Consider the following 24,721-nt stretch of genomic DNA (forward strand, 5'->3'; position numbering starts at 1 on the left):
CACTGCTACAAAAATATTTCAAAACTTCGCCCCGCCCACTTCCGCCCCCACAAAGGACGAAAATCTGTGGCATCCACATTTTGAAAGATACGATAAAACCAAAAACGCAGAATCGGTGTGGATGACTATATCTTCTACAGTGCAAAATCTGAACCAGATCGTATAATGATTATAGCCAGAATCAAGAAAACAATTTCATTCTTTCTGGATCAGATCGGATCATTTTTGTAGCCAAAAGCAAGAAATCAATTTGCAGTGGCTACGCAGCGCCCGACGTCACGCTCAGACTGATTTTCTGTCTCTCTCGCACGCACTTTTTGTCGTGTGGTTCAATATTAGCGGCGTCTGCCGCAGGAGAGCCATACTGACTTAGTATCGGGTATAACTGTAGAGTTGCGGTGTCCGCAGCAACTCACAACTTTCCACCTCGTTCTCTTTTTGGTTTGTGATGTGGACGGGAGCAAAAGTTTGTCAAGGTAAGTAATGGGTGTGGTGGAGAAAGGGCGGCACGGCACGGCACGGCACACGACAGACACCACAAAAAGAAAACAGGGCAACACAGAAAAAAAACGTCAATGGCGACACGGCACAGATCGATAGATCATGTTCACCGAAAAGGGAATCTTTCCCATGGGCGATGGCCTTTTGGATGTAGATGCCGAACGCTTTAACGGATTGCTCGTGTCGCATGACATCAACGAGATCTACGAGGTGGAACAGACGCCGTTTGCCAGGGGCAAATTCGCCGCCGTTCGCCGTGCCATTCACAAGAACACGGGCTCCCATTTCGCGGCAAAGTTCTTGAAGCGACGCCGACGCGCACAGAGCAGCGACAAGGAGATCAAACACGAGATCGCCGTCCTAATACTCTGCGAGGGCGAGGAGAACATTGTCAATCTGAATGCGGTGCACGAGACCCGTTCGGACACAGCCCTGCTGCTGGAACTGGCCACTGGTGGCGAGCTGCAGACCATACTGGACAACGAGGAGTGCCTGACAGAGGCCCAGGCCCGCCACTGCATGCGAGAGGTGCTGAAGGCTCTCAAGTTTCTCCACGACCGATCCATTGCCCACCTGGACCTCAAGCCACAGAACATTTTGCTCGCCGGCGAGCGTATAGAAGATGGCCTCAAGCTCTGTGACTTTGGGATCTCGCGCGTTGTGTGCGAGGGCATCAATGTCCGCGAGATGGCCGGCACACCCGACTACGTGGCCCCCGAGGTGCTCCAGTACGAGCCGCTCTCCCTACTGACGGACATCTGGTCCGTGGGCGTTCTCACCTATGTCTTGCTCTCCGGCTTCTCGCCCTTTGGCGGGGACACCAAGCAGGAGACCTTCCTCAATATCTCGCAGTGTGCGCTCACCTTTCCGGACAACCTATTCGGTGGCGTCTCGCCAGTGGCCATCGATTTCATACGCCGCGCATTGCGAATTAAGCCAAACGATCGCATGAGTGCCGCTGGATGCCTGGAACATGTCTGGCTGAAGGATGAGAGCTCGATGGATAGACAAATGTATCTGCAGGCTCAGAGCGATGCTGAAGAGGAAGAGGAGGAGGAAGAAGACGACCTTGAGGATGAGGAAGTGGAGGAGCCAGTGGCCGAGGAGAAGGCAGAGGAGCAGGAACAGCAACAGCAGTCACAGGAACAACAAAAGCAACAGAAGCCAAGCAGTGGCAGCAACAAACCCACGCACAATGGCCACCATCGGGCCCACAGCAATGGGAGCAGTAGCAGCATCTCAAAAATACCCATTGCCACCGGGAAGCTCCTGGGAAGCCCCATAAGCAGCACCAGCACCAGCACAGAGACAACGACAGCCATACACACGCTGACCAGCAATGGACACGGACAGAGCAACACGGTCTGCCTGTCCGCCAAGCCCACTCAGATCGTGACACCCACACGTCGAGCCTCCGACTCGGACAAGGAGAACACATACACGGCGACATTTGTGAAGAAGCCCCCGGTGCAGGCCACCATCCAGCTGGGCAGCAACGGCCTCGACGAGTCCGCCACAGTGGTGGCCACCCTGACACTCTTTCCCGATGCGCCCACCACACCGAAAGTGATCCGCAAGGCACCCACGGGAGAGTCCCATGGATCGGCCACCTCGGTGAAGGCTCTGGTCAAGAAGTTTCAGCTGGAGGAGACGCTAGTCTGCCCCGGACACAGCAGCACCAGCAGCCACAACGGCCAAAGTCCCGTCAACGGGTGCGGCGGCAGTAGCGGGAGCAGCAACGGCAACAATATGCGACGCAGTGCAGGGGGAAACAGCAGCAACATCAGTTACTCGGCAGCAGCCGCGACAGCAGCACGAATGAACAGCATTCGCCGCGCCTCCGACCCGCTGATGGCCGTCTATAAGAAGCAGCCACAGAACAGCGGCGCCAACAGCAATAGTTCCAGCAGCAACAGCAACAATCCCAGCCCCGGCAGCAGTCCCAGCTCGGGCAGCACGGCCACCCTGCTCCTGAATAGCCATCGCCTGGCGTCCAGCACCGCTGTAGCCTCAAGCAGCAGCACCAAAGCTACTGCCACTGCCCACCATCTGCACCACCACCACATGCACCACGACAACACGAAAAACGGCCAAAACACATGAAATCCACACTTACCTGCCAATCACCAGACAGAGCTGCCCAGCAGGAAGCTGCCTCGCCATCAACACTGACAATTCCTGCCAAAGGGAAGGAAAAGGAGGCCCCTTTCTGATGACGCTGCCGCCTGACCATGGCCGTGACGTCACGCCACTCCAAACATACAGCTGCCATTTCCAACGACGACGCAGATGCTGGCGCCTGTTGCCGCTCCACTGGGTCGCACCCGTCTCTCATGCCAATTATGTGAGGGCGGGATGGCCTGGTGTTGAGCCGCCGGACGCCAGCAAATCCTGCAAAAGAAGAAGGAGAATCAGGAGAGAAGCTGCCAATAAACACATATACTCACCTGCAAACGCCTCTCACGCCAACACAAACCAGACAAGGGTCGCCAGCAACAGCATCCAAACGCCGACAAGTACCTGCAAATAAACACAAATTAAAATCACACGCCAAAGCAAACACCTCCTCAACTGGGTGGCCGGACCACCAGCCACTCAAAACGCCGTTACAAATTGACGACGAACGTGGCCGAGGAGGCCAGTCCAATTCTACTGACAACGCATCCTGGGTGGCTGGACCAGCAGCCACTCGGATGCGGCCAACAACAATACAATCGACAACGTATCCTGGTGGCCGGACCAGCAGCCACTTGGATGCGGCCAATATCACGATTCGTTGGCATCACTTTTCGATGCCAATGCCAACACACTGGACAATGCATCTTCGGGTGGCCGGACCAGTGCCACTCGGTCTGCTGCACCAAACCAACAGACAGATGCAACGTGGGCGGCCGGACCAGAGCCGCTCGCCATCAACACCATCATTGCCCACGATGCACGCCAATACTCACAACCAGCCAGCCAATAAACAACACACAGGGGGACAACAGAGCCGGCCGGTATACAGCGTAATGTTCGCATTGCGTTTGTTATGCCGGCCGGTGCTTCGTTGTAGTTGTCCTCCTGTTAGAAATAAAATAAATATAATTAACATGTTTATATGTTGTTAATGTATGTCAATTATCGTTTATTTTACCTCGTCTGCATCAATGTATTTGTTGTAGATGTCAATCCTGTTGTTTCTGTAGTTTTTGCATGTCCGTAGATAGTTTGTCCATAGTTTTAGTACTTGCCTGTGATATTAGGAATAAGTTTTTGTAAATTAATGTAGTTTTCTGTAGATAATTGTATATTTTTCGTAGTTTTCTAATTAGTTTTACCTTCTTACTCTTCTTCCCAACCTATCTGCCATTCCCATAATTCCCCTTGACACGTGGTATTACCAAAAATACCACGCAAATACCAGACTATGACCGATAACACACCAAAAAGCCATTTCAAATTTAAAATGCATTTATCAATGCCCAGTGTGTTATCGGTCGCAAATTCGGCAATTTATGCCCAGCCAATTCCTCCCCACCCCCTACCCTCTTCAAATGCCACTAAATGCCAAATGCGGTTGAGCAGGAGCAAAATTAACACTGCCAACCTCCGCCACTCTGCCAAACGCCCCAATAAAGCCATTTCAACGCGCCCGGATCGAAAGATCCGGAAGTTTACAGTATCCGGGCGGTTATACGGGAGCAGGCATTTATCCCCCCCCCCCATCCTATCCCATCCCCCAACAACAGAGCAGCCACTACACACAGCACAAACATAAGACACTGGCCGCTAACCAACGACAACGACAACACACACAGCCACTAAAACAAACGGCTATTCCAATTCTCCATTGCCTACTTATCGGTGCTGCTGCCCTCGGACCACTTTCATCTCACTCAATATTGGGGTGAGTGAAAGTGGAACCGGGGGTGAGAGCACCGGTAAATGACGATCGGCGATCGGGCCAGTCGAGTTGAGGGGGAGAGTATGGGAGTTGGCGGACATGTGAGAGTACCACCATGAACCTCGTCCGCCACTCTCATCTCGTCCACCCGCTCGAGAGGTCGCGATCGTCGGACGTACGTGCCATAACCGTTTCGTGTCGTTTTTTCGTGTCGCCGTTTTCCGTTGTCTTGCTGTTGTGCTTTGTTTTCTTTTTTGTGGTGTCTGTCGTGTGCCGTGCCGTGCCGTGCCGTGCCGCCCTTCCTCCACCACACCCATTACTTACCTTGACAAACTTTTGTTCCCGTCCACATCGTAAAAAAAAAAGAGAATAAAAGTGCCAATAAATTACATTAAACACAAACACACACAAGAGACTTTTCAATTAAAGAACAACAAACAGGCAGCAGATCGCCAACACACAAACCAACAGCCAGCCATGACCAGAGGAATGGCCAGACGAGGGACAACCAGACGACACAGCGACCGCGGCAGAGCGGCCCGCAGAGGCGCCCTAGCAGCAGCAGCAGCAGCCAACAACACCAACACAAACACCGCCAATAGCAGCAGCAGCAGCAGAGCCCTCGGCGCAGGCGCCAAAACCAACGCCCCAGCCAATGCAGAGCGCCGACGCCACAGCGACGGCGGCTGCAGCCAACAGGAGCAGCGAGCCAATGCCAATGCCAGTGAGTACCCAGCCATTGCCATGGCCGATTTATCCACGGCCACAGCCACTCCCCCCTCGAGCCCCATCAAATCAGCAGCAACAGCAGCGCCAATACAAACTGCAAATCCCGTAACCCTGCCAAATCCCAAAATCCCGCCAAACGCAAAGGGAAAGGCCGATAGGACGCCGCTCTCGCTGCCGCTTTTCCCGCCTCTCACGCTCTCGGACATACAAAACCGTTCGAGAGTAACGGGAGAGGGAGAAGACGGAGGAGAGCCGGCAAACCGACGCGCAGGAGCAGAGCGCCAAAACGGCCAACGGGCAGCCACACACACACACACGACCGGATCGAACCCGTTGCGTGTCGACCTTGGTTCGAGTTCGAGCAGCGGGTCGATCCGTGCCAATGCCCAGCCTGCATAAATACCACCAATCCCACCAACACCAAAACGACGCCGAGTGGGAGTGACGATGACGGTGAGGGTGAGAGGAAGCAGGCCAGACGACGGGGCCGCCATCACCAGAAAAGGCAAACTCTGGAGGAGCTGGAGGCTATTGTTCAGGTGCAGTTGAGGCAGCACGAGCTGCGGGAGCAACAGCAGAAGCAGCAGAAACGGACGGCACATGCAGCCAGCACCAACACAGTTGCCGATCCTGCCACTCTGCCGCAATCTGCACAGCCAACACATGCCCCTGCCCCTGCCTCTGCCACTACTATAAATGCCAATAGCCAGACCCACAGCCATCACCAACATCAAAAACAGCCAATACATAGACAATCACCAGCCATTCACATAGACAATACTGACAATATCAATACAAATAATGACGCCAACGCAATTACAAATACAAATACACCCGCCAATACAAACACCAACACCACCACCGCCATCACCATCACAAACACCACTGCCACTCCCACCGACGATGACATCCGGCACGGCGAATTCGGGCATCAGCCCAGCCAGGAACGTGGCTTGAGGATCCTCATCCGAGGACTCTCCCACTCCACGCCGCCGGATTGGATTCGCAGCAGTATGCTGAACGAGGGGTTCACGGTTCGGTTTGTGAGGGTGATCACCGATCTATTTGATCGCAGCCGCCAATTCAACCTCTTCGAGGCTGAGATCGCCCCCAAACCGGACCGTGGCCAATTCGATGTGTTGAAGCTGCGACGCCTGGGTGGGAGGCCCGTCACGGTTGAGAGACTTGGAGTCTCCCGTGACCCTGCCCAGTGCCATCGATGTCAGGTGTTTGGCCACACCCGTGCATATTGCAGACGAGCTGCTGTCTGCATGAAATGCGCGGGTGGACATCTGACGACGGAGTGCAGCAAGCCAAGGGCCGCCAATCCCAAATGCGCCAACTGCCAGGGCCAGCACATCAGCGCCTACAAGGGCTGCAGCGCCTACAAGGCAGCCAGGCAGAGGCTCGAGGCCCACAGGGTCGCCAGGGAGGAGGAGCGTCGCAGACAGCAGCCACAGCCAAGCCAACACCGACACCAGCCAATACAACGTCGCCAGCAGCAGCCACATCCACAGCCACTCCTAAATCCGCAGCAGCAACGCCAACACCAACCGGATCGGCAGCATCGGTATGGCGACCATCATCCCCAGCCATCGACCAGGGGGCGCCAACACCAGAGGGTCCAGCCGATGCAGCCGATCGCGAATGATGCTCCGACGCCACGCCAACACCAGCAGCAGCGGCGGCCAGCAGCTCAGTGCGATGGCAGCTGTGCCAAACATCTAAAAGAGAGCGCCATTAAACTCAAAATGCTGGAGGAAAGGTTGGCAGCAATGGCCACGCTGATCGCAAACCTGACAGAGGCTAGAGGCGGGGGCTTGGCAGCCATGCCGCCACTACAGGCAACAGCACCTACACACCCGCCGCCATCACAACCAGCCGCCAATACAGCAGCAGCAGTAGCCATATCGGACAGTGAGCCGGATATGGACATGGACGACGACAGCCAATGGACCGACGAAGAGCCTTACGATGACCTACGTAGGTTTCTAAATGGAGAATCCAGTGGCGACTTTGAAAGCGACGGATTATACGGCGTCTACTGATTGTGCCAAATAGCAGAAGTTTAATGGCAATAAAACCTAAAAATAGACAAAATTAAACACAATTAACAGCAATCTGCAAATGACCATTAAACATACTCACCTGCTATTAAACTGACAGAGCTGCCCCTCCAGCAGCTGCCTCGCCACTCCAGCAATTCTATCGAGGCATAATGGGCGAAATTTGGAGGCCTCATCAGCAGCACTACCGCCAATCCAACAAAAGTCCAGAGGCCAGCCACTAAAACACAAAGAAAAACAGCCAATTCACGCCAACACGAAAAAACGCCCAAAACACACAAAAACACACGTACCTGCCAATCACCAGACAGAGCTGCCCCCACAGCAGCTGCCTCGCCATGAACATCATCAATTTTCTGCCAAAGGGGCGGAAAAGGAGGCCTTTTTTGAACCGATGACGAACGTGGCCGAGGAGGCCAGGCCAACTCTGCTGACAACGCATCCTGGTGGCCGGACCAGCAGCCACTCGGATGCGGCCAATCAACAAGTAAATCGACAACGTATCCTGGTGGCCGGACCAGTTGCCACTTGGATGCGGCCAATAATACTGACAGTCTGACATCACACACCGATGTCAACGCCAACACACTGGACAACGCATCTCGGGTAGCCGGACCAGTGCCACTCGGTCTGCTGCATTAAACCAACAGACAGATGCAACGTGGGCGGCCGGACTAGAGCCGCTCGCCATCTCCAACTTTGCCTACGATGCACGCCAACCCCATCAATCCAGCCATCGCCACTAAACAACACACAGGGGGACAACAGAGCCGGCCGGTATACAGCGTAATGTTCGCATTGCGTTTGATATGCCTGCCGGTGCTCCGTTGTTGTTTGTCCTCCTGTTAGAAATAAAATAAATATAATTAATATGTTTATATGTTGTAAATGTATGTCAATTATCGTTTATTTTACCTCGTCTGCATCAATGTATTTGTTGGAGCATTGGCATTGGCAGTGGCAGGGGCAGGGGCAGGGTCGGGGGCAGGGGCGGGGGCAGGGGCATTTTGTGTAATTGTCCGCTGATGTTGTTGCTGGTTTGATTGTTGGTGATGATGGGGATGTTTTTGAAATTGGGGGATATGGGATTTGCTTGCCTGTTGGTTGGTACTTTCCCGGAGTCGTCGTTTGGCCGATGCATGATTGGCATCCAAATTGTCGTCGTCAACCAAACTCAACAACCATAACATCACTGTCATCATCATCGTCATCATCATCCACCTCGGCGCGGACGCGCTTCAGTGGCGAACGGGCCGCTGCTGCAGCAGAGGTGGATGGGATATCATCGGTATTGGCTGTGTTTGTTGCCGTTGGCTGGCACATGGCACTCTGAATGCTTTGATGGCGGCAGCGTCCGTTGTTCATTTTTGTTGTGGCATGCGAGTGATATGCAGTTGTCATTTAATCCAATGCAGTGGCAGAGATGTGTCCAATTAGTACAAAGCGTTCCAGGATATCTGGTTGTCAAGATGGTACCTCATGTTGCGGGCGTAGGCCCTAATGTCATCCATGGAGTCGTCATCTGTCCACATCTCATCGTCATCATTTTCTTCATCCATTTCAGGATCCGTCTCTGGAATGGCGGCTGGCGTTGGCCCTAACGTTTTTTGTGGTGGCTCTGATCGTGGTGGTTTCTTTGACCGCCTGGCTGCTGGAGCTGGGGCAACCACTGTTGCTGCTGCCATTGTTGGTGGATTTTCCGATGATTCTGGAACTGCTGGAGTTGCCGTAACTGCCTGGGATTGGATGAGCGAGGTGAGTAGTGACATCATCACTTCCAGCCTCTTTTCCAATCGCGTCATCCTCTGCGTATTCTCCAACAGTGCCTGGCTGCAGGATCCCACGAAAGATTGGCGTTTCGGCTGCATCTTCTGCCGGGAGCGGTTGTTGGCAAACTGCTGCTGCTGCTGCTGTCGCTGTTGTTGTTCGCGCTGCGGCTGCTGTTGCAGCTGCTGTAGCTGCTGCTGTTGTGGTGCCTGGGAACGGCTCAATGGCTGCTCTGGACGTCGTCGCCCATTGCGTGGGCCAGAGGCAGCAGGCGTCTGTTTTTTTTGTCTGTATTGGCTGCTGCTGCTTCTGCTTCTGCTGATGTTGTTGTTGTTGTCCTCTTCGTCGCCCAGGAGAGGAGACATTGAGTGGCGTCCATGCTGCCTGCTGCTGCTGTCCGCGTCAGGGATGGGCTGGCGTTTGAGCTGGCTGTTGCTGCTGCTGCTGTCGGCGCCCTGGATGTGCTGGTGTTGTTTTTGCTGGTGGCTGCTGCTCTGGCAATGGCTGCAGAAGCGAGCTGCGCTTGCGACGCAACTCCTGCATGGCCACTCGGTGCGACAGAAGGCGGCCCTTTGCTGCCTTGAATGCCGGACATCCCTTGTAGGCGCTGATGTGGGCGCCCTGGCAATTGGCGCATTTAGGGGCGTCTGCCCTTGGCTTGGCACATGCCGTGGACGCGTGGGCACCCGCACACTTCATACAGACGAATGAACGCCTGCAGTAGGTGCGGGTGTGCCCAAAAGCCGGACATCTGTGGCACTGGGCTGGGTCCACCGGCTTGGCCTGCCTCTCAACGATCACTAACTGGTTGCCCAGCTGGGTTAATTGGAGGACATCGTGGTGGCTTTCATCCGGCTTGGGGGCTATCTCCAACTCGAACTGGTCGAGTGGCTGTCCATCGGATCTCGCTTTAATGGCTCTAATAAATTTAACTGAATAGTCCAGTTCGGCCATCTGATTTGTTATTAGTTGGGTGCTTGTGGAGTGATGGAGATCTCGCACGACGATCCGTAGCCCACGGTCACTCTTGTGCTGGTGTGTGTAGTGGCCAGTCATCGCCTCGTTGCCGCCGCCATCGCCCAGGATTGCCATGATGGCATCTCTGGTAGCCATGTCGCGGGCCTGGATACGGACACCATTGCGGCTGATGAGCTTGGTGTGATAGCTACTGTTGCCCACCCTCGGGTCATTCTGCAGCTTGTCCAGAATGGGCATAATGTCGGGGACAGCTGGCAGAATGATGGGGGGGGGAATAATTGTCGTTGGTTGGTGCTGTCGCTGCAGCATCCGAATTTGTCTGGCATTGGGCATACTCAGGGAGGGCAGCTGGAGCAGCCCAACGCCGCCGCCGCTGCTGCTGCTGTGGGTTCCTGTGCCGCAACTACTAGTTGCATTTGCAGGTGAGTGAGGTAGAGCTAGTGGAGCATTGGCATTGGCAGTGGCAGGGGCAGGGGCAGGGTCGGGGGCAGGGGCGGGGGCAGGGGCATTTTGTGTAATTGTCCGCTGATGTTGTTGCTGGTTTGATTGTTGGTGATGGGGATGGTTTTGAATTTGGGGGATATGGGATTTGCTTGCCTGTTGGTTGGTACTTTCCCGGAGTCGTCGTTTGGCCGATGCATGATTGGCATCCAAATTGTCGTCGTCATCGTCGTCATCAAACTCAACAACCATAACATCACTGTCATCATCATCGTCATCATCATCCACCTCGGCGCGGACGCGCTTCAGTGGCGAACGGGCCGCTGCAGCAGAGGTGGATGGGATATCATCGGTATTGGCTGTGTTTGTTGCCGTTGGCTGATGTTGTTGTTGCTGCTGATGTTCCTCTGGCGGCGGTGGTGGGGGGGGTCCGCCTGTTAACATTGCTGTTAACAGGCATCGTCGTCTGGCTGCCGACGTAATTGTAGTTGTCGTTTTTGTGTTTGATGTCGCTGTTTGTGTGCTGAAGTATGTCATCATTGTATTTGTGGTTGTGGTTGTGGTATTGGCTGTGTGCATTGCATTTGGAACCGCTGCTGTGGCCGAGGAAGTGTGGAGGAAGTGCCTCCAACCAGGTGGCGGAGTCGGTGGATTGGCGTCTCAGTATCGCTGCGTTTGCCACGGTGCCGGTCGCTGCGCTGTCGGCGCTGGCTTAGCCGTCGGCGGCGCTGTCGGAGCTGGCAGTGGAAATGGCTGATTTCGGGCGATCCCTGGCTGTGACGCCGTGTGGTCCTCGTCGTCGTCGTCCTCTTCTGGCAGTGGATCCGCGTGGCATAGCTGCGCTGGATTGGCTTTGGTTGGATTTGGTAATAAATTTTTCGACCGACGCGAGTGGAGTTTTTGTCAAGCCAAATTATTCACACAGTTTTTTATTGGATTTTTTTCAATATATACCCGCTTTGGGTTGAGGGCTCTCAGTGCTCCAACAGGGGAGGGGCTGAGAGGCTGGGGTGTGAGCCGCCAGCAACCAAGCGCGTTGCTTTATTAATATTTTTTTGGGCAGTATATGTCTTAATTTAATTTATGTACATTTTTGTGTTTGTTTTACAATTAAACTTTAAACGACACTTCAAACACACACTAGTACATTTGATGGCACAATAAACTTTACAAACATATAATACTGCAGCAACGAAACACTTGTAACCTCGAAATAGGCCCGCAGCCAGCAGGGGTGGGGGGGGGGGGGGGGTGGAAGGGACAAAAAAGAGAGACACAAAATATTCGGCACTTTGACGGAGGGACTAAACTAAACCTCGAACACGTCTCGACTCCACAACGTTCACGACACGACTTTCCATTTGGACAGAGACCCAGACTCGAGACCACTCCACGATCGGGGCAAAAGGCTCCAAAAGTACGAATCGTCAAGAGGGGGGAGGGGGGGGACTCGTCAAAGCCGCTCTGGCGCGAAATGAATAATAGTGGTTGGCAAGTGTGTGTGTGTGTGTGTGGTGTGAGTCAAGAAAGTAAAGTGTAGGCGCTGATGTGGGCGCCTTGGCAGTTGGCGCATTTGGGATTGACGGCCCTTGGCTTGCTGCACTCCGTCGTCTGATGTCCACCCGCGCATTTCATGCAGACAGCAGCTCGTCTACAATATGCGCGGGTGTGGCCAAACACCTGACATCGATGGCCCTGGGCAGGGTCACGGGAGACTCCAAGTCTCTCAACCGTGACGGGCCTCCCACCCAGGCGTCGCAGCTTCAACACATCGAATTGACCACGGTCCGGTTTGGGGGCGATCTCAGCCTCAAAGAGGTTGTATTGGCGGCTGCGATCGAATCGATCGGTGATGGCCCGAGTAAGCCGGACCGTGTACCCCTCGGCCTGCATACAGTCCCGGAACCAGTCAGAGGGCGTGGAATGGGGAAGACCTCGGATGAGGATCCTCAAGCCTCTGTCCTCCACAGGCTGATGCCCGAACTCGCCGTGCCGGATGTCATTGGCAATGGCAAGGGTGTGTGTATTGGGAGTGGCAGTAGTTGTGTTGGTGCTGGTATTGGCGATGGTGCTGGTGTGAGTGGCGGTGACGGTGTTGGTGTTTGTATTTGTGTTTTGTGTTTGCTGCCGCTGCTGGTGATGGCGGCCCCGTCGTCTAGCCTGCTTCCTCTCACCCTCACCCTCATCGTCACTCTCACTGTCGATGAGGGCGCGGCGTCGTTTTGGTGTTGGTGGGATTTGTGGCATTGGAGCAGGCTGGGCTATGGCTCGGATCGACCCGCTGCTCGAGCTCGAACCAGGTTCGACACGCAACAGGTTCGATCCGGTCGTGTGTGTGTGTGGCTGCCCGTTGGCCGTTTTGGCGCTCCGCTCTTGCGCGTCGGCTTGCCGGCTCTCCTCCGTCTTCTCCATCTCCCGTTACTCCTGAACAGTTTTGTGCGTCCAAGAGCGTGAGAGGCGGGAAAAGTGGCAGTGAGAGCGGCGTCTTTTCGGCCTTTCCCTTTGTGGTTGGCGCGGTTTTTGTGATGGGTCTCGAGGGGGGAGTGGCTGTGGCCGTGGATATATCGGCCATGGCAATGGCTGGGTACTCACTGGCATTGGCATTGGCTCGCTGCTCCTGTTGGCTGCAGCCGCCGTCGCTGTGGCGTCGGCGCTCTGCATTGGCTGGTGCGTTGGTTTTGGCGCCTGCGCCGAGGGCTCTGCTGCTGCTGCTGCTATTGGCGGTGTTTGTGTTGGTGTTGTTGGCTGCTGCTGCTGCTGCTAGGGCGCCTCTGCGGGCCGCTCTGCCGCCGTCGCTGTGGCGTCTGTTCGACCCTCGTCTGGCCATTCCTCTCGTCATAGTTGTTGTTAGTTTGTGTATTGGCGATTTGCTGTCTGTTTGTTGTTTTCCCTTATTGAAAAGTCTCTTGTGTGTGTGTGTTTGTGTTTAATGTATTTATTGGCACTTTCTGTCTCTTTACACAGTTTGTCTCTCGTTAGGTTTGTGTTTTTATAAGTTAATGTTATTTATTGGCGTTTAAAATTAATGACATTTATTGGGGAGCAGAAAGGTTGTCGATAGTAGTAGTGGCGGCGGTCGGGGGGAGGAAGGGACTTTTTGTCATGTCAGCGGGGGCACGGCACGGCACGGCACACGACAGACACCACAAAAAAAGAAAACAAAGCATAACAGCAAGACAACGGAAAACAGCGACACGAAAAAAGACACGAAACGGTTTTGGCACGTCCGACCATCGCGACCTCTCGAGCGGGTGGACGAGATGAGAGTGGCGGACGAGGTTCATGGTGGAACTCTCACATGTCCGCCAACTCCCATACTCTCTCCTCCACACTCGAATGGCCTGATCGCCGATCGTCATTTACCGGTGCTCTCACCCCCGGTTCCACTTTCACTCACCCCAATATTGAGTGAGATGAAAGTAGTCCGAGGGCAGCAGCACCGATAAGTAGGCAATGGAGAGTTGTAGTGGCCGTTTGTTTTAGTGGCTGTCTGTGTTGTTGTTGGGCAATGGCCCGTGTCTAATGTTTGTGCTGTTTGAATTGGCTGCTCTGTTGGCGGGGGATGGGATGGGAAGGGGGAAATTTGCCTGCTCCCGTATAACCGCCCGGATACTTTCAACTTCCGGATCTTACGATCCGGGCGCGAGACGCTCCGAAGAGTCGACCGCATAGCATCTTGTGGGCGGTTTAAATGGCTTTGTTGGGGCTTTTGGCAGATTGGCGAAGGTTGGCAGTGTTAATTTTGGTCCTGCTCAGCCTCATTTGGTGTTTAGTGACGTTTGAAGTGGGTGGGGGTGGGTGGTTGTGGAAATTGGCTGGGCATAATTGCCGAATTTGCGACCGATAACACACTGGGCATTGAGATGCAATTTGAATTTGAATTTGCTTTTTGGTGTGTTATCGGTCAAAGTCTGGTAATTGCGTGGTAATTTTGGTGATACCACATGTCAAGGGGAATTATGGGAATGGCAAATAGGTTGGGAAGAAGAGGACGGAAAAAGGCAAAACTAATCAGAAACTTCGAAAAATATACAATTAACTACAGAAAAACTACATTAATTTACAAAAACTTAATTCTAATATCACAGGTAAGTAACTAAAACTATGGACAAACTATCTACGGACATGCAAAAACTACAAAAAACAACAGGATTGACATCTACAACAAATACATTGATGCAGACGAGGTAAAATAAACGATAATTGACATACATTTACAACATATAAACATATTAATTATATTTATTTTATTTCTAACAGGAGGACAAACAACAACGGAGCACCGGCAGGCATATCAAACGCAATGCGAACATTACGCTGTATACCGGCCGGCTCTGTTGTCCCCCTGTGTGTTGTTTAGTGGCGATGGCTGGATTGATGGGGTTGGCGTGCATCGTAGGCAAAGTTGGAGATGGCGAGCGGCTCTAGTCCGGCCGCCCACGTTGCATCTGTCTGTTGGTTTAATGCAGCAGACCGAGTGGCACTGGTCCGGCTACCCGAGATGCGTTGTCCAGTGTGTTGGCGTTGACATCGGTGTGTGATGTCAGACTGTCAGTATTATTGGCCGCATCCAAGTGGCAACTGGTCCGGCCACCAGGATACGTTGTCGATTTACTTGTTGATTGGCCGCATCCGAGTGGCTGCTGGTCCGGCCACCAGGATGCGTTGTCAGCAGAGTTGGCCTGGCCTCCTCGGCCACGTTCGTCATCGGTTCAAAAAAGGCCTCCTTTTCCGCCCCTTTGGCAGAAAATTGATGATGTTCATGGCGAGGCAGCTGCTGTGGGGGCAGCTCTGTCTGGTGATTGGCAGGTACGTGTGTTTTTGTGTGTTTTGGGCGTTTTTTCGTGTTGGCGTGAATTGGCTGTTTTTCTTTGTGTTTTAGTGGCTGGCCTCTGGACTTTTGTTGGATTGGCGGTAGTGCTGCTGATGAGGCCTCCAAATTTCGCCCATTATGCCTCGATAGAATTGCTGGAGTGGCGAGGCAGCTGCTGGAGGGGCAGCTCTGTCAGTTTAATAGCAGGTGAGTATGTTTAATGGTCATTTGCAGATTGCTGTTAATTGTGTTTAATTTTGTCTATTTTTAGGTTTTATTGCCATTAAACTTCTGCTATTTGGCGCAATCAGTAGACGCCGTATAATCCGTCGCTTTCAAAGTCGCCACTGGATTCTCCATTTAGAAACCTACGTAGGTCATCGTAAGGCTCTTCGTCGGTCCATTGGCTGTCGTCGTCCATGTCCATATCCGGCTCACTGTCCGATATGGCTACTGCTGCTGCTGTATTGGCGGCTGGTTGTGATGGCGGCGGGTGTGTAGGTGCTGTTGCCTGTAGTGGCGGCATGGCTGCCAAGCCCCCGCCTCTAGCCTCTGTCAGGTTTGCGATCAGCGTGGCCATTGCTGCCAACCTTTCCTCCAGCATTTTGAGTTTAATGGCGCTCTCTTTTAGATGTTTGGCACAGCTGCCATCGCACTGAGCTGCTGGCCGCCGCTGCTGCTGGTGTTGGCGTGGCGTCGGAGCATCATTCGCGATCGGCTGCATCGGCTGGACCCTCTGGTGTTGGCGCCCCCTGGTCGATGGCTGGGGATGATGGTCGCCATACCGATGCTGCTGCCGATGCTGCCGATCCGGTTGGTGTTGGCGTTGCTGCTGCGGATTTAGGAGTGGCTGTGGATGTGGCTGCTGCTGGCGACGTTGTATTGGCTGGTGTCGGTGTTGGCTTGGCTGTGGCTGCTGTCTGCGACGCTCCTCCTCCCTGGCGACCCTGTGGGCCTCGAGCCTCTGCCTGGCTGCCTTGTAGGCGCTGCAGCCCTTGTAGGCGCTGATGTGCTGGCCCTGGCAGTTGGCGCATTTGGGATTGGCGGCCCTTGGCTTGCTGCACTCCGTCGTCAGATGTCCACCCGCGCATTTCATGCAGACAGCAGCTCGTCTGCAATATGCACGGGTGTGGCCAAACACCTGACATCGATGGCACTGGGCAGGGTCACGGGAGACTCCAAGTCTCTCAACCGTGACGGGCCTCCCACCCAGGCGTCGCAGCTTCAACACATCGAATTGGCCACGGTCCGGTTTGGGGGCGATCTCAGCCTCGAAGAGGTTGAATTGGCGGCTGCGATCAAATAGATCGGTGATCACCCTCACAAACCGAACCGTGAACCCCTCGTTCAGCATACTGCTGCGAATCCAATCCGGCGGCGTGGAGTGGGAGAGTCCTCGGATGAGGATCCTCAAGCCACGTTCCTGGCTGGGCTGATGCCCGAATTCGCCGTGCCGGATGTCATCGTCGGTGGGAGTGGCAGTGGTGTTTGTGATGGTGATGGCGGTGGTGGTGTTGGTGTTTGTATTGGCGGGTGTATTTGTATTTGTAATTGCGTTGGCGTCATTATTTGTATTGATATTGTCAGTATTGTCTATGTGAATGGCTGGTGATTGTCTATGTATTGGCTGTTTTTGATGTTGGTGATGGCTGTGGGTCTGGCTATTGGCATTTATAGTAGTGGCAGAGGCAGGGGCAGGGGCATGTGTTGGCTGTGCAGATTGCGGCAGAGTGGCAGGATCGGCAACTGTGTTGGTGCTGGCTGCATGTGCCGTCCGTTTCTGCTGCTTCTGCTGTTGCTCCCGCAGCTCGTGCTGCCTCAACTGCACCTGAACAATAGCCTCCAGCTCCTCCAGAGTTTGCCTTTTCTGGTGATGGCGGCCCCGTCGTCTGGCCTGCTTCCTCTCACCCTCACCGTCATCGTCACTCCCACTCGGCGTCGTTTTGGTGTTGGTGGGATTGGTGGTATTTATGCAGGCTGGGCATTGGCACGGATCGACCCGCTGCTCGAACTCGAACCAAGGTCGACACGCAACGGGTTCGATCCGGTCGTGTGTGTGTGTGTGGCTGCCCGTTGGCCGTTTTGGCGCTCTGCTCCTGCGCGTCGGTTTGCCGGCTCTCCTCCGTCTTCTCCCTCTCCCGTTACTCTCGAACGGTTTTGTATGTCCGAGAGCGTGAGAGGCGGGAAAAGCGGCAGCGAGAGCGGCGTCCTATCGGCCTTTCCCTTTGCGTTTGGCGGGATTTTGGGATTTGGCAGGGTTACGGGATTTGCAGTTTGTATTGGCGCTGCTGTTGCTGCTGATTTGATGGGGCTCGAGGGGGGAGTGGCTGTGGCCGTGGATAAATCGGCCATGGCAATGGCTGGGTACTCACTGGCATTGGCATTGGCTCGCTGCTCCTGTTGGCTGCAGCCGCCGTCGCTGTGGCGTCGGCGCTCTGCATTGGCTGGGGCGTTGGTTTTGGCGCCTGCGCCGAGGGCTCTGCTGCTGCTGCTGCTATTGGCGGTGTTTGTGTTGGTGTTGTTGGCTGCTGCTGCTGCTGCTAGGGCGCCTCTGCGGGCCGCTCTGCCGCGGTCGCTGTGTCGTCTGGTTGTCCCTCGTCTGGCCATTCCTCTGGTCATGGCTGGCTGTTGGTTTGTGTGTTGGCGATCTGCTGCCTGTTTGTTGTTCTTTAATTGAAAAGTCTCTTGTGTGTGTTTGTGTTTAATGTAATTTATTGGCACTTTTATTCTCTTTTTTTTTTACGATGTGGACGGGAACAAAAGTTTGTCAAGGTAAGTAATGGGTGTGGTGGAGGAAGGGCGGCACGGCACGGCACGGCACGGCACACGACAGACACCACAAAAAAGAAAACAAAGCACAACAGCAAGACAACGGAAAACGGCGACACGAAAAAACGACACGAAACGGTTATGGCACGTACGTCCGACGATCGCGACCTCTCGAGCGGGTGGACGAGATGAGAGTGGCGGACGAGGTTCATGGTGGTACTCTCACATGTCCGCCAACTCCCATACTCTCCCCCTCAACTCGACTGGCCCGATCGCCGATCGTCATTTACCGGTGCTCTCACCCCCGGTTCCACTTTCACTCACCCCAATATTGAGTGAGATGAAAGTGGTCCGAGGGCAGCAGCACCGATAAGTAGGCAATGGAGAATTGGAATAGCCGTTTGTTTTAGTGGCTGTGTGTGTTGTCGTTGTCGTTGGTTAGCGGCCAGTGTCTTATGTTTGTGCTGTGTGTAGTGGCTGCTCTGTTGTTGGGGGATGGGATAGGATGGGGGGGGGGGGATAAATGCCTGCTCCCGTATAACCGCCCGGATACTGTAAACTTCCGGATCTTTCGATCCGGGCGCGTGACGCTCCGAAGAGTCGACCGCATAGCATCATATGGGCGGTTGAAATGGCTTTATTGGGGCGTTTGGCAGAGTGGCGGAGGTTGGCAGTGTTAATTTTGCTCCTGCTCAACCGCATTTGGCATTTAGTGGCATTTGAAGAGGGTAGGGGGTGGGGAGGAATTGGCTGGGCATAAATTGCCGAATTTGCGACCGATAACACACTGGGCATTGATAAATGCATTTTAAATTTGAAATGGCTTTTTGGTGTGTTATCGGTCATAGTCTGGTATTTGCGTGGTATTTTTGGTAATACCACGTGTCAAGGGGAATTATGGGAATGGCAGATAGGTTGGGAAGAAGAGTAAGAAGGTAAAACTAATTAGAAAACTACGAAAAATATACAATTATCTACAGAAAACTACATTAATTTACAAAAACTTATTCCTAATATCACAGGCAAGTACTAAAACTATGGACAAACTATCTACGGACATGCAAAAACTACAGAAACAACAGGATTGACATCTACAACAAATACATTGATGCAGACGAGGTAAAATAAACGATAATTGACATACATTTACACACATATAAACATATTAATTATATTTATTTTATTTCTAACAGGAGGACAACTACAACGAAGCACCGGCCGGCATAACAAACGCAATGCGAACATTACGCCGTATACCGGCCGGCTCTGTTGTCCCCCTGTGTTGTTTATTGGCTGGCTGGTTGTGAGTATTGGCGTGCATCGTGGGCAATGATGGTGTTGATGGCGAGCGGCTCTGGTCCGGCCACCCGAAGATGCATTGTCCAGTGTGTTGGCATTGGCATCGAAAAGTGATGCCAACGAATCGTGATATTGGCCGCATCCAAGTGGCTGCTGGTCCGGCCACCAGGATACGTTGTCGATTGTATTGTTGTTGGCCGCATCCGAGTGGCTGCTGGTCCAGCCACCCAGGATGCGTTGTCAGTAGAATTGGCCTGGCCTCCTCGGCCACGTTCGTCGTCAATTTGTAACGGCGTTTTGAGTGGCTGGTGGTCCGGCCACCCAGTTGAGGAGGTGTTTGCTTTGGCGTGTGATTTTAATTTGTGTTTATTTGCAGGTACTTGTCGGCGTTTGGATGCTGTTGCTGGCGACCCTTGTCTGGTTTGTGTTGGCGTGAGAGGCGTTTGCAGGTGAGTATATGTGTTTATTGGCAGCTTCTCTCCTGATTCTCCTTCTTCTTTTGCAGGATTTGCTGGCGTCCGGCGGCTCAACACCAGGCCATCCCGCCCTCACATAATTGGCATGAGAGACGGGTGCGACCCAGTGGAGCGGCAACAGGCGCCAGCATCTGCGTCGTCGTTGGAAATGGCAGCTGTATGTTTGGAGTGGCGTGACGTCACGGCCATGGTCAGGCGGCAGCGTCATCAGAAAGGGGCCTCCTTTTCCTTCCCTTTGGCAGGAATTGTCAGTGTTGATGGCGAGGCAGCTTCCTGCTGGGCAGCTCTGTCTGGTGATTGGCAGGTAAGTGTGGATTTAATGTGTTTTGGCCGTTTTTCGTGTTGTCGTGGCGCATGTGGTGGTGGTGCAGATGGTGGGCAGTGGCAGTAGCTTTGGTGCTGCTGCTTGAGGCTACAGCGGTGCTGGCGACCGTGCTGGCTGGCCCGGACGCGGACGCGGACGCCAGGCGATGGCTATTCAGGAGCAGGGTGGCCGTGCTGCCCGAGCTGGGACTGCTGCCGGGGCTGGGATTGTTGCTGTTGCTGCTGGAACTATTGCTGTTGGCGCCGCTGTTCTGTGGCTGCTTCTTATAGACGGCCATCAGCGGGTCGGAGGCGCGGCGAATGCTGTTCATTCGTGCTGCTGTCGCGGCTGCTGCCGAGTAGCTGATGTTGCTGCTGTTTCCCCCCGCACTGCGTCGCATATTGTTGCCGTTGCTGCTCCCGCTACTGCCGCCGCACCCGTTGACGGGACTGTGGCCGTTGTGGCTGCTGGTGCTGCTGTGTCCGGGGCAGACTAGCGTCTCCTCCAGCTGAAACTTCTTGACCAGAGCCTTCACCGAGGTGGCCGATCCATGGGACTCTCCCGTGGGTGCCTTGCGGATCACTTTCGGTGTGGTGGGCGCATCGGGAAAGAGTGTCAGGGTGGCCACCACTGTGGCGGACTCGTCGAGGCCGTTGCTGCCCAGCTGGATGGTGGCCTGCACCGGGGGCTTCTTCACAAATGTCGCCGTGTATGTGTTCTCCTTGTCCGAGTCGGAGGCTCGACGTGTGGGTGTCACGATCTGAGTGGGCTTGGCGGACAGGCAGACCGTGTTGCTCTGTCCGTGTCCATTGCTGGTCAGCGTGTGTATGGCTGTCGTTGTCTCTGTGCTGGTGCTGGTGCTGCTTATGGGGCTTCCCAGGAGCTTCCCGGTGGCAATGGGTATTTTTGAGATGCTGCTACTGCTCCCATTGCTGTGGGCCCGATGGTGGCCATTGTGCGTGGGTTTGTTGCTGCCACTGCTTGGCTTCTGTTGCTTTTGTTGTTCCTGTGACTGCTGTTGCTGTTCCTGCTCCTCTGCCTTCTCCTCGGCCACTGGCTCCTCCACTTCCTCATCCTCAAGGTCGTCTTCTTCCTCCTCCTCTTCCTCTTCAGCATCGCTCTGAGCCTGCAGATACATTTGTCTATCCATCGAGCTCTCATCCTTCAGCCAGACATGTTCCAGGCATCCAGCGGCACTCATGCGATCGTTTGGCTTAATTCGCAATGCGCGGCGTATGAAATCGATGGCCACTGGCGAGACGCCACCGAATAGGTTGTCCGGAAAGGTGAGCGCACACTGCGAGATATTGAGGAAGGTCTCCTGCTTGGTGTCCCCGCCAAAGGGCGAGAAGCCGGAGAGCAAGACATAGGTGAGAACGCCCACGGACCAGATGTCCGTCAGTAGGGAGAGCGGCTCGTACTGGAGCACCTCGGGGGCCACGTAGTCGGGTGTGCCGGCCATCTCGCGGACATTGATGCCCTCGCACACAACGCGCGAGATCCCAAAGTCACAGAGCTTGAGGCCATCTTCTATACGCTCGCCGGCGAGCAAAATGTTCTGTGGCTTGAGGGCCAGGTGGGCAATGGATCGGTCGTGGAGAAACTTGAGAGCCTTCAGCACCTCTCGCATGCAGTGGCGGGCCTGGGCCTCTGTCAGGCACTCCTCGTTGTCCAGTATGGTCTGCAGCTCGCCACCAGTGGCCAGTTCCAGCAGCAGGGCTGTGTCCGAACGGGTCTCGTGCACCGCATTCAGATTGACAATGTTCTCCTCGCCCTCGCAGAGTATTAGGACGACGATCTCGTGTTTGATCTCCTTGTCGCTGCTCTGTGCGCGTCGGCGTCGCTTCAAGAACTTTGCCGCGAAATGGGAGCCCGTGTTCTTGTGAATGGCACGGCGAACGGCGGCGAATTTGCCCCTGGCAAACGGCGTCTGTTCCACCTCGTAGATCTCGTTGATGTCATGCGACACGAGCAATCCGTGAAAGCGTTCGGCATCTACATCCAAAAGGCCATCGCCTATGGGAAAGATTCCCTTTTCGGTGAACATGATCTATCGATCTGTGCCGTGTCGCCATTGACGTTTTTTTTCTGTGTTGCCCTGTTTTCTTTTTGTGGTGTCTGTCGTGTGCCGTGCCGTGCCGTGCCGCCCTTCCTCCACCACACCCATTACTTACCTTGACAAACTTTTGTTCCCGTCCACATCATAAAAAAAAAGAGAATAAAAGTGCCAATAAATTACATTAAACACAAACACACACACACAAGAGACTTTTCAATTAAAAACAACAAACAGGCAGCAGATCGCCAACACACAAACCAACAGCCAGCCATGACCAGAGGAATGGCCAGACGAGGGTCAACCAGACGCCACAGCGACGGCGGCAGAGCGGCCCGCAGAGGCGCCCTAGCAGCAGCAGCAGCAGCCAACAACACCAACACCAACACCGCCAATAGCAGCAGCAGCAGCAGAGCCCTTGGCGCAGGCGCCAACACCAACGCCCCAGCCAATGCAGAGCGCCGACGCCACAGCCACCCAGCGAGTGAGTACCCAGCCATTGCCATGGCCGATATATCCACGGCCACAGCCACTCCCCCCTCGAGCCCCATCACATCAGCAGCAACAGCAGCGCCAATACAAGCTGCAAATCCCGCAACCCCGCCAAATCCAAAAAACCCGACAAACGCAAAGCGAAGGGCCGATGGGACGCCACTTTTCCCGCCTCTCACACTCTCGGACATACAAAACAGTTCGAGAGTAACGGGAGAGGGAGAAGACAGAGGAGAGCCGGCAAACCGACGAGCAAAAGCGGAGCGCCAAAACGGCCAACTCGCCGCCACACACACACACACGACCGGATCGAACCTGTTGCGGGTCGAACCTGGTTCGAGCTCGAGCGGCGGGTCGATCCGAGCCATAGCCCAGACTGCACAAATGCCACCAATCCCACCAACACCAAAACGACGCCGCGCCCTCATCGACAGTGGGAGCGAAGATGAGGATGAGGGTGAGAGGAAGCAGACCAGACGACGGGGCCGCCATCACCAGCAGCGGCAGCAGCGGCCGCCAATTAGGAAGCTGAAGAAGAAAAGGCAGACAATGGAGGAGCTAGAGGCTATTGTCCAGGAGCAGTTGAGGCAGCACGAGCTGCGGCAGCAACAACAGAGGCAGCAGAAACGGACGGCACATGCAGCCAACACCAACACAGTTGCCGATCCTGCCACTATGCCGCAATCTGCACAGCCAACACATGCCCCTGCCCCTGCCCCTGCCTCTGCCAATAGCCAGACCCACAGCCATCACCAACATCAAAAACAGCCAATACATAGACAATCACCAGCCATTCACATAGACAATACTGACAATATCAATACAAATAATGACGCCAACGCAATTACAAATACAAATACACCTGCCAATACAAACACCAACACCACCACCGCCATCACCATCACAAACACCCCTGCCACTACCACCGACGATGACATCCGACACGGCGAATTCGGGCATCAGCCCAGCCAGGAACATGGCTTGAGGATCCTCATCCGAGGACTCTCCCACTCCATGCCGCCGGATTGGATCCGCAGCAGTATGCTGAACGAGGGGTTCACGGTTCGGTTTGTGAGGGTGATCACCGATCGATTCGATCGCAGCCGCCAATTCAACCTCTTTGAGGCTGAGATTGCCCCCAAACCGGACCGTGGCCTATGCGGGGTGATGAAGCTGCGACGCCTGGGTGGGAGGCCCGTCACGGTTGAGAGACTTGGAGTCTCCCGTGACCCCGCCCAGTGCCATCGATGTCAGGTGTTTGGCCACACCCGCGCATATTGTAGACGAGCTGCTGTCTGCATGAAATGCGCGGGTGGACATCTGACGACGGAGTGCAGCAAGCCAAGGGCCGCCAATCCCAAATGCGCCAACTGCCAAGGCGCCCACATCAGCGCCTACAAGGGCTGCAGCGCCTACAAGGCAGCCAGGCAGCGGCTCCTGGCCCACAGGGTCGCTGTCCAGGAGCATCGACGGCAGCAGCAGCAGCCTCAGCCACTACGGCAACAGCCACAGCAAATGCAGCAGCCAATACAGCAGCAACAGCCAGCACATCGTCTCCAGCAGCCATCACAACGTCACCAGCAGCCACTACAGCGACAGTTGCAGCAGCAGCCACCCACACAGCCACTCCACCCACAGCCGCAGCAGCAACGCCAACGCGGTCCGGGTCGACAGCATCGGCAACAGCTACAGCATCGCGACCAACATCCCCAGCCACTGGCCGAGGGGCGCCAATACCAGAGGGTCCAGCCGATGCAGCCGATCCCAAATCGTGCTCCGGAGCCACGCCAACACCAGCAGCAGCAGCAGCCAGGCGCCCAGTGCGATGGGAGCTGTGCCCATAATCTGAAAAGATATGCGGGAAAAATTAAAGAGCTGGAAGATAAGCTGGCAGCAATTTCAAAGACATTGACAAACCTGCTGCAGGCAAGGGACGAGAGCACGGGAGGAGTGCCGCCACAACGGACAACAACAGCAGCAGCAGCATCCACACAGCCATCACCACGACCAGCACCAAATACGCACTTTGACGCCGCAGCCATATCGGACTCTGAATCCGATATGGACTGCGAAGCAATTGACGAAGATGACGACGAGTGGACCGACCACGATCCATTCGACGATCTGGAGGGTCTGGGCCAAGT

The 24,721-nt window shown here is 54.6% G+C and overlaps 2 protein-coding genes across 2 annotated transcripts; one reads left to right on the forward strand and one right to left on the reverse strand.

Annotated features, from left to right (window-relative positions):
• Positions 1 to 557: 557 nt before the first annotated feature.
• Positions 558 to 2,714, forward strand: LOC117195127 (death-associated protein kinase related-like). The gene is made up of 2 exons (XM_033399778.1): positions 558 to 2,587; positions 2,689 to 2,714. The coding sequence occupies exons 1-2, from the start codon at positions 604 to 606 to the stop codon at positions 2,712 to 2,714; spliced, it is 2,010 nt and encodes a 669-aa protein (XP_033255669.1). The 5' UTR covers positions 558 to 603.
• A 17,340-nt stretch (positions 2,715 to 20,054) lies between these two features.
• Positions 20,055 to 22,148, reverse strand: LOC117195128 (death-associated protein kinase related-like; the record flags this gene model as incomplete). Its single annotated transcript, XM_033399779.1, has 1 exon — positions 20,055 to 22,148. A coding segment is annotated over exon 1 (2,022 nt), but the record flags the coding sequence as incomplete, so codon positions are not given.
• Positions 22,149 to 24,721: the final 2,573 nt, after the last annotated feature.

Source organism: Drosophila miranda (genome assembly GCF_003369915.1).
Source record: "Drosophila miranda strain MSH22 chromosome Y unlocalized genomic scaffold, D.miranda_PacBio2.1 Contig_Y6_pilon, whole genome shotgun sequence".
In the NCBI taxonomy this organism is placed as follows: Eukaryota; Metazoa; Arthropoda; class Insecta; order Diptera; family Drosophilidae; genus Drosophila; species Drosophila miranda.

Bases quoted from the DNA above. Each gene is read 5' to 3' on its own strand.
- LOC117195127 (XM_033399778.1), top strand. From the start codon at position 604: ATGTTCACCGAAAAGGGAATCTTTCCCATGGGCGATGGCCTTTTGGAT. The intron at 2,588-2,688 runs ACGGCCAAAACA...TTCCTGCCAAAG, and splicing joins GCACCACGACAACACGAAAA to GGAAGGAAAAGGAGGCCCCT.